At 37.3% G+C, this 9,795-nt stretch overlaps 1 protein-coding gene across 1 annotated transcript; it reads right to left on the reverse strand.

Annotated features, from left to right (window-relative positions):
• Positions 1 to 6: 6 nt before the first annotated feature.
• On the reverse strand, positions 7 to 8,955 carry LOC110458176 (sulfotransferase 4A1-like). The gene is made up of 6 exons (XM_021509779.1): positions 8,384 to 8,955; positions 7,751 to 7,962; positions 7,128 to 7,257; positions 4,643 to 4,737; positions 3,594 to 3,777; positions 7 to 508 (listed from the first exon to the last, which is right to left on the reverse strand). Exons 1-6 carry the CDS (start codon positions 8,880 to 8,882, stop codon positions 354 to 356), a joined length of 1,275 nt encoding a protein of 424 aa, XP_021365454.1. The 5' UTR covers positions 8,883 to 8,955; the 3' UTR covers positions 7 to 353.
• Between the last annotated feature and the right edge of the window lie 840 nt (positions 8,956 to 9,795).

Genomic DNA, 9,795 nt, shown 5'->3' on the forward strand with positions numbered 1-9,795 from the left:
TAAGATACTCCGTTAGTTGTCACAGCAGTGAAACTGAAAGTTTCATCAACCAGACACGAGGTAGATATCCTGTCATCCTACAGATGACCTGTAATCACGCCAGTAAATATTGCTCCTGTTACAGTCAGCTTGTATTCAACAATCAAGGCTATTCTTCTGTAGGAAACAGAGGCATCATCGTTGGTATGTGACGCACATGCTGTTTAAAAGATATCCAATCCTCTATGTGACACAGATGTGGTTTATAGATATCCAAGATTCCATGTGACACAGATGTTCAATATAGATATCTAAGATTCTATGCGACACATATATTGTTTAAAGATATGTGACATTCAATGTGACAAGGTCTACTAAGATATTTTGTCTGCTGTGTCAGCTGCTGTCAGTTTCTCCTCAATTCCCTCATCAAATCTCAGTCCACACTCGTTCAGTTTGAGGTACTTCATTGTTTCAATCTGTAGATTCTGATTTACATCAAACATCTTACGCCAATCACCAACTTTACCTTAAACAGAAAGAAACAGTTTTTTATAATACAAAATGTCCTTGTTTTCATTTTAAAATCTTATGAAAAGAAATGGAAGATACAATTGTATATGGAAATAATCTTACAGAGTAAATCTAATATACTTGAAATCTCTGAAATATTGATTTCCCAAAGAGAGCTATATCTCCATTACATAGTGACCTTCAGTTCACAAAGCCATATACCCCTACTTAGCTAATGACCTTCAGTTCACAAAGCCATATACCCCTACTTTGCTAATGACCTTCAGTTCACAAAGTCATATACCCCTACTTAGCTAATGACTTTCAGTTCACAAAGCCATATACCCCTACTTAGCTAATGACCTTTAGTTCGCAAAGCCATATACCCCTACTTAGCTAATGACTTTCAGTTTACAAAGTCATATACCCCTACTTCGCTAATGACTTTCAGTTCACAAAGCCATATACCCCTACTTAGCTAATGACCTTTAGTTCACAAAGCCATATACCCCTACTTAGCTAATGACTTTCAGTTCACAAAGTCATATACCCCTATTTAGCTAGTGACCTTCAGTTCGCAAAGTCATATACCCTACAAGCTAATTACCTTCAGTTCACAAAGTCATATACCCCTACTTAGCTAATGACCTTCAGTTCACAAAGCCATACACCCCTACTTAGCTAATGACCTTTAGTTCACAAAGCCATATACCCTACTTAGCTAATGACCTTCAGTTCGCAAAGCCATATACCCTACTAGCTAATGACCTTCAGTTCACAAAGCCATATACCCCTACTTAGCTAATGACCTTCAGTTCACAAAGCCATATACCCCTACTTAGCTAATGACCTTTAGTTCACAAAGCCATATACCCCTACTTAGCTAATGACTTTCAGTTCACAAAGTCATATACCCCTACTTAGCTAATGACCTTCAGTTCGCAAAGTCATATACCCTACAAGCTAATTACCTTCAGTTCACAAAGTCATATACCCCTACTTAGCTAATGACCTTCAGTTCACAAAGCCATACACCCCTACTTAGCTAATGACCTTTAGTTCACAAAGCCATATACCCTACTTAGCTAATGACCTTCAGTTCGCAAAGCCATATACCCTACTAGCTAATGACCTTCAGTTCACAAAGCCATATACCCCTACTTAGCTAATGACCTTCAGTTCACAAAGCCATATACCCCTACTTAGCTAATGACCTTTAGTTCACAAAGCCATATACCCCTACTTAGCTAATGACCTTCAGTTCACAAAGCCATATACCCTACTTAGCTAAAGACCTTCAGTTCGCAAAGCCATATACCCTACTAGCTAATGACCTTTAGTTCACAAAGCCATATACCTCTACTTAGCTAATGACCTTCAGTTCACAAAGCCATATACCCTACTAGCTAATGACCTTCAGTTCACAAAGCCATATACCCCTACTTAGCTAATGACCTCAAGTTCACAAAGCCATATACCCCTACTTAGCTAATGACCTTTAGTTCACAAAGCCATATACCCCTACTTAAATAAATAAATATATAACATTTGATATAGCGCCCTATCTAGCTAACTACAAGCTAATTACCTTCAGTTCACAAAGCCATATACCCCTACTTAACTAATGACCTTTATTTCACAAAGCCATATACCCCTACTTATCTAATGACCTTTAGTTCACAAAGCCATATACCTCTACTTAGCTAATGACCTTCAGTTCACAAAGCCATATACCCTACTTAGCTAAAGACCTTCAGTTCGCAAAGCCATATACCCTACTAGCTAATGACCTTTAGTTCACAAAGCCATATACCCCTACTTAAATAAATAAATATATAACATTTGATATAGCGCCCTATCTAGCTAACATAAGCCACTCTAAAGCGCTTTACAGTACAAAGATATACAATTTTATACAGTCAATGCAATTAGCATATATATATTAATCAATACAATATTGAGGAATTCGCAGGAGCTGCCTTATCAGGCGCTAACTACTAGTCCTATGCCACCTGGCTAATATCTCCCTATGTGTGTATGCCTGTGTGTGTGCTGGAGATGTATTGTGTTCTGTTTGTAGTGGGATTGTGCTTTCAACGGTATCATTTATAGTGCCACCTCACTTGAATGCTACAGCACAGATACTGCAACACCCACCCCAGACCATTTAATACTCCACCTGGGTTGTTGGAGTTGTGGGAGCAGGAGAAAAATACTTTCTCTAATATTCCATGTGTACGGCGACTTCGGGGTTCAAACCCCGGCCGCCTGCTAGGAAGGCCGAAGTGTTAACTTAGAAGGGCACTTCGCTAATGACCTTCACTTCACAAAGCCATATACCCCTACTTAGCTAATGACCTTCAGTTCACAAAGCCATATACCCCTACTTAGCTAATGACCTTCACTTCACAAAGCCATATACCCCTACTTAGCAATATTTAAATTGACCAAATAAAGCTTATCTTATTTTATCTTCGTGCAGGTGAGCTAAAAATTGACCTTATTTATTTTACAACAATTGCAAAACCAGTTTCATCAAATTATATTAACCACTATTGTTGGATGGTAGTGCACAGGGGTCTTACTGTGGGAGGAAACTGGATTACCAGGAGAAAACCTTTGTGGTCTGGTAGGTGACCCCCATACCTTTTTATATCCAATCGGGGAATCATCTTGGTGAAAGACAACTGTGCTATCCACTGCAACACCCAACCACCTACTTAGCTTCTGACTGAATTTACAAAACTATTATCCCACTGAGCTGATGACGTTAGTACATAATATAATTCTGAACAGACTTGCAGACACATGGTTTATAGAACTGGCTTTTCAGGAAAAAGTTCAAATTCAAAGCACTCTTCTAAAATTTTGCAGTGCAATTTTTTTTCATGGAAAAAGGATCCATATTTTTTGCTTCACTTATTAACACAAAACTCTGATACAGTCCTTCATCAGCAAACACTGAAACAGTCCTGTTGAGAATCATAGGACTGTTACTATGACAAAACACATTTAAATTCTTAAACATGTGTATAGAAATAGCCTGATGCTGTTGTAATACACGTTATCCCCATTAGGTATCCGTGTTACTATGGTAATACCTTTACGTATGAAATCCTGGCCTTCTTTGTCAGCGATTCCAGTCTCCTTCCACCAGGAGTAGTTGAGATTTTTGTTATATTTCATCCTGTCAAAACTGCAGTGTTCAGCGATCGTTTTCACCTCCATTGGGTGTATATCCTTGCCAAGGAATTCCGCGATAGTTAACACAGTGCCTGCCAAGTCCTGACATGAAAACAGAACACATGCATCAAATACTTACTCATAACACACATATCGAATACTTATAATTAATATAACACCACATCAAATACTTCCTTATAACACACACATCAAATACTTACTTATAACACACACATCAAATACTTCCTTATAACACACACATCTAATACTTCCTTATAACACACACATCAAGTACTTACTCATAACACACATATCAAATACTTATAATTAATATAACACCACATCAAATACTTCCTTATAACACACACATCAAATACTTCCTTATAACACACACATCAAGTACTTACTTATATTTACAATCACCACAATACCTGGTTTGCTTCACAATATTTATGCTGAGGTGCAACTTTTTTGTACATAATGTTTGGAAAGTTTTTACACAAATCAGTTACAGTCGAGAAATTCCTTCATTTGTTAAGATTTCATTGTTAAGTAAATCAACATTGAAGTACATGATAACTGTATGGTGATAAATTTTGGTATGATACAGATTTAATTAAAAGGACATGGAGCTACTGTATTAGTGCTCGTACGTAACAGTAGACAGAGAGACAATCACCACGGGAAACATTGTAGTTGTCTATGTAGTTATTTCCTATGATGTAAATTTCAATGATGAATACAGAAGGGAGACATAAAATCACCTTTGAAATCACTTGTCTTCCTTAATTATTACACATATTTGAATCCTAATTACTTGTTTTTGAACACTAAATATAAGTGAAGTTTTCTTTGTTAAGGTGTGGTCTACCAAAATTTCAGTAGGTTTTGAAGAAATCAAAATGTCATAGACTATTGCCTGTGATTTGTAAATCCTAAATTTTAAGACTATGTAAATGGTACCTACCTCCACAATGTCCTCGTATTTAAGAAAAAGAATGTTCGGTGAATCTCTGATGTCCCAGAATTCCTTCACATGACGCCACCACGGACTGTAGGGAACTGTAAGAGGTGGTCATTTATATGGTTATCAGATCAAACTTGTAAATGATTTAACAACAGTCATATATTGACATTCGTTTCTGTCATCCAAATTTTAAACTTCAGGCATATCTATGATGTTATACAAATCTGACATGTGTTGTTACGTGACAAATGGATGATCAATGTTACGTGACAAATGGATGATCAATGTTACGTGACAAACGGATAATCAATATTTGTGACAAATGGATGATCAATGTTACGTGACAAACGGATGATCAATGTTATGTGACAAACGGAAGATCAATGTTACGTGACAAATGGATGATCAATGTTTGTGACAAATGGATGATCAATGTTACGTGAAAAATGGATGATCAATGTTACGTGACAAATGGATGATCAACGTTTGTGACAAATGGATGATCAATGTTACGTGATAAATGTATGATCAATGTTACGTGACAAACGGATGATCAATGTTATGTGACAAACGGAGGATCAATGTTACGTGACAAATGGATGATCAATGTTTTTGACAAATGGATGATCAATGTTATGTGACAAATGGATGATCAATGTTACGTGACAAACGGATGATCAATATTACGTTACGTGACAAATGGATGATCAATATTACATGACAAATAGATGATCAATGTTACGTGATAAATGGATGATCAATGTTACGTGACAAACGGATGATCAATGTTACGTGACAAATGGATGATCAATGTTACGTGACAAACGGATAATCAATGTTTGTGACAAATGGATGATCAATGTTTGTGACAAACGGATGATCAATGTTACGTGACAAACGTTGATCAATGTTACGTGACAAACGGATGATCAATGTTACGTGACAAACGTTGATCAATGTTACGTGACAAACGGATGATCAATGTTACGTGACAAATGGATGATCAATGTTACGTGACAAACGGATGATCAATGTTTGTGACAAATGGATGATCAATGTTACGTGATAAATGTATGATCAATGTTACGTGACAAACGGATGATCAATGTTACGTGACAAACGTTGATCAATGTTACGTGACAAACGGATGATCAATGTTACGTGATAAACGGATGATCAATATTACGTGACAAACGAATGATCAATATTACCTGATAAATGGATGATCAATGTTACGTGACAAATGGATGATCAATGTTACAAGACAAACGGATGATGAATGTTACGTGACAAATGGATGATCAATGTTACGTGATAAACGGATGATCAATGTTATGTGACAAACGGATGATCAATATTACGTGACAAACGAATGATCAATGTTACATGATAAATGGATGTTCAATGTTACGTGATAAACGGATGATCAATGTTACTTGACAAATGGATGTTCAATGTTACGTGATAAACGGATGATCAATGTTATGTGACAAATGGATGATCAATGTTACGTGACAAATGGATGATCAATGTTATGTGACAAACGGATGATCAATGTTACGTGACAAACGAATGATCAATGTTACTTGACAAATGGATGTTCAATGTTACGTGATAAACGGATGATCAATGTTACGTGACAAATGGATGATCAATGTTACGTGACAAATGGATGATCAATGTTATGTGACAAATGGATGATCAATGTTACGTGACAAATGGATGATCAATGTTACGTGACAAATGGATGATCAATGTTACGTGACAAATGGATGATCAATGTTACGTGACAAATGGATGATCAATGTTACGTGACAAATGGATGATCAATGTTACGTGACAAATGGATGATCAATGTTACGTGACAAATGGATGATCAATGTTACGTGACAAATGGATGATCAATGTTACGTGACAAATGGATGATCAATGTTACGTGACAAATGGATGATCAATGTTACGTGACAAATGGATGATCAATGTTACGTGACAAATGGATGATCAATGTTACGTGACAAATGGATGATCAATGTTACGTGATAAATGGATGATCAATGTTACGTGACAAATGGATGATCAATGTTACGTGACAAATGGATGATCAATGTTACGTGATAAATGGATGATCAATGTTACGTGACAAACGGATGATCAATGTTACGTGACAAACGTTGATCAATGTTACGTGACAAACGGATGATCAATGTTACGTGATAAACGGATGATCAATATTACGTGACAAACGAATGATCAATATTACCTGATAAATGGATGATCAATGTTACGTGACAAATGGATGATCAATGTTACGTGACAAACGGATGATCAATGTTACGTGACAAATGGTTGATTAATGTTACGTGACAAATGGATGATCAATGTTACGTGACAAATGGATGATCAATGTTTGTGACAAATGGATGATCAATGTTACGTGACAAATGGATGATCAACAAGTGGATCCCATAAATAATGTGTCACTTACCTTTGTTGTTGATGAATCGGCTGAAGAAATCATTGAAGTTACCGTTAAACCTAAATGTAGGTTTGAGCAGCTGTACAAAGTGAAAGTAGGACACGCAGGTGTCTTTTGGATTTCTGGCAACATAGATTACCTGTAACGAGACAATACATAACAGTGACTGAGAGAGACAAACATTTACCACAATGACCTTTGTCCTTATTGTGCCCTATACTAGATGTACCTAATCCTTGCCCATATTGATTGTAATAGTTTGTCTTGCAATAAAAATGACCCTGATTAGCTGTAATAGTCAGCCTTGCCCTAACGTGTCCTAAACTTAATACAAAGTATCTTTACAGATCTCTGACAGTGACCTTGACCTGCTGTGCTATCTGATCATGGCCATACAATCACCTTGACTAATAATTTTACTGACCTGTACAAATTTTCACCTTGACATGTGATAGAAACTTAGCATTCCCATTAATAGCATTAGCTATAACAAGCTGTAGTACATTTCTATGCTCAAAACATTTACAGAATGTGAGAAAGGAATCTGACAACATGCTAAAACCTATGAAACGTTTCCCTACTGAAGTAGCATTGCCTTTACTGTGGATAGAGGCCATGATTTATGGCAGTACCTTTGCCTTGCCCTCCCTCACACTCTTGGGCAGCAGGCTAAAGGGGAGGTGTGACTTGATGAGACGTGGTGAATCCATCTTTTTGATACTTTTGATGCCGGGATACATATATTCAAAATAAGGGAAGCGTTCCTCCAATGTCATTGTCACGACTCGTACAAAGTCACCCTCAGATTGTACCAAGTCCACCAATTCCTGTGTTAACGTTGTACCTGAAAATGATTTTTGATAATTTATCATAAAGTCTTTTACTGTGAATAATGCTATAATGACATTATTGTTTCTACATGTTATTCAGATTTATAAACTAATAGTGTAATAACAGGCATTATAATAAGTATTGTATATATGTAGCATGACAAAACACTCCAAATTCCCTTGTTTACTCAATCACAAAAGCTTGAGCCCAAAATAAGGCATTGAAACTGAAATACCTCATAACATATGCTGTTGTTATGTAAATGCAGAAATAAGGGCGTACGTTGTTTTCGCCCTAAAATTACATAGGGCGAACGGTTTTAGTCCTGTTTAGTTGTGTACAGCAAATACAACCTACTTTAAGTTTTCTAGATCCCCCTTTGTCTTTTTGGCATTAGACTCATTAGATTTGTACGTGGTCGTTTATTTTAATACCTGATCGTGGAAATGAAACGACCCATATGTCATTTTCATCAGTTTCAAAATCCTCTATGTCACCGAGAATTCTCTCTACAAATATCGGCAGCATAGTATCTTTGTATCTAATCATCTGTGGCCGACCCGTCTGTAGTTCGTCCTTCACTCGCTCGATGCCTTTAAATCGCTGTTTGGTTTCATCCAACTGGTTCAGGACTATAGCAACGACAAGGCATCCTCCCATGGCAAATGACAAATAAATAAAATACATGAGATGCTGTCGTTTGGCGGATAGTTTTTTATCCTGTTGTGAACTACAAAATCGCACAATTTGATTACGTTGACAAACTCCACGCATATGACTTTGAGTTTGACATCCCGAGAAATGTAAACATTGAACTTGCAGCCGACAATGGTATCTAAATGCCAGCGGTCTTAAAATGGATGAGATTCGACTGTTCTTGAGACAGGCGTTTTTAGAAACGTTAAAACATTTCATTATCGTGAAATTATTCATCGTTGGACCTTGATTTGTCCTTAAATATTACAATCACATGGTACCGGTCGAGTTCGGGTTGCCGCTAGAAAGCGGAAGTGAACATTCGTGATATTTTGCTTAGAAGAGTTCCAAGGCAAAGTGATACTAATGACTTCGATTTATATTACCTCGNAAACGAATAAATTAGATATTATGTTTAAGTGGTGGAAAAGTGCAGTAACCAGGTGAATAACTTAATAGGCAGTTTTCGTTTAAACGGCCAAACCGGTCGGACCACAGTTGTTCGTTTATCTAATAAGATCTGCTTTCAGGCGAGCCTTAACACCTGCAGGTCCGCCAGGATTTATACCCGAAATTGTTACATTTATAAACGGTCAAACCGGTTGTTCCGCATAAACGAACATGCCCCCTGTTCTCGTTTTTTGTTTGTTAATTTGTTAACCTCCGTACAATAATCTTTGCCCTTGGCCCAGATGGAAGCGCACAAGGAGTTTCTTGTTGAGGAAAACCCCAGAGTACCCTAAGAAAATGCTCTTGGCCAATCGGGAATACAAACTATGGCGAAAGGCAAATGCAAGAGTATTGCACCTAACCACAACCTAAAATATATACCTTCGTGGTATATATATGCAAAGAAAAACGGGAAGTTGAGGATCTCATCCTTGACTCTGGGTGTGCTCATTATGAGGCCACATTTTCTCAGTGGAGGTATCCCAGGGGAGTCTCACAGCCTCTTTCCCTTCCCTGTTTTGCTCTGAGAAGGCAAGGTTTTGGACATAACTCTTGTCAGCTGCGTGACGTACACTCTGGTTCGGCGATGGATTTAGCGCTCATTCCTCAGTGACTTCGATTGGTTGCAGATGCGATGTTTTCGACATGACAATCTCTTAGTTCCACAAGGTATCTAGAGTAGATTGAAATTTGTTGAAAT

The sequence above is a fragment of the Mizuhopecten yessoensis genome, unplaced genomic scaffold (assembly GCF_002113885.1).
Source record: "Mizuhopecten yessoensis strain PY_sf001 unplaced genomic scaffold, ASM211388v2 scaffold1175, whole genome shotgun sequence".
In the NCBI taxonomy this organism is placed as follows: Eukaryota; Metazoa; Mollusca; class Bivalvia; order Pectinida; family Pectinidae; genus Mizuhopecten; species Mizuhopecten yessoensis.

What these genes read in the sequence shown, in the direction of transcription:
- LOC110458176 (XM_021509779.1), bottom strand. Translation starts at nt 8,882, where the DNA reads ATGAATAATTTCACGATAATGAAATGTTTTAACGTTTCTAAAAACGCC. An exon ending in CGTTTCATTTCCACGATCAG is followed by an intron (nt 7,963 to 8,383) that starts GTATTAAAATAA and finishes AATCATTTTCAG; the next exon opens with GTACAACGTTAACACAGGAA. An exon ending in CCGATTCATCAACAACAAAG is followed by an intron (nt 4,738 to 7,127) that starts GTAAGTGACACA and finishes CACCTCTTACAG; the next exon opens with TTCCCTACAGTCCGTGGTGG.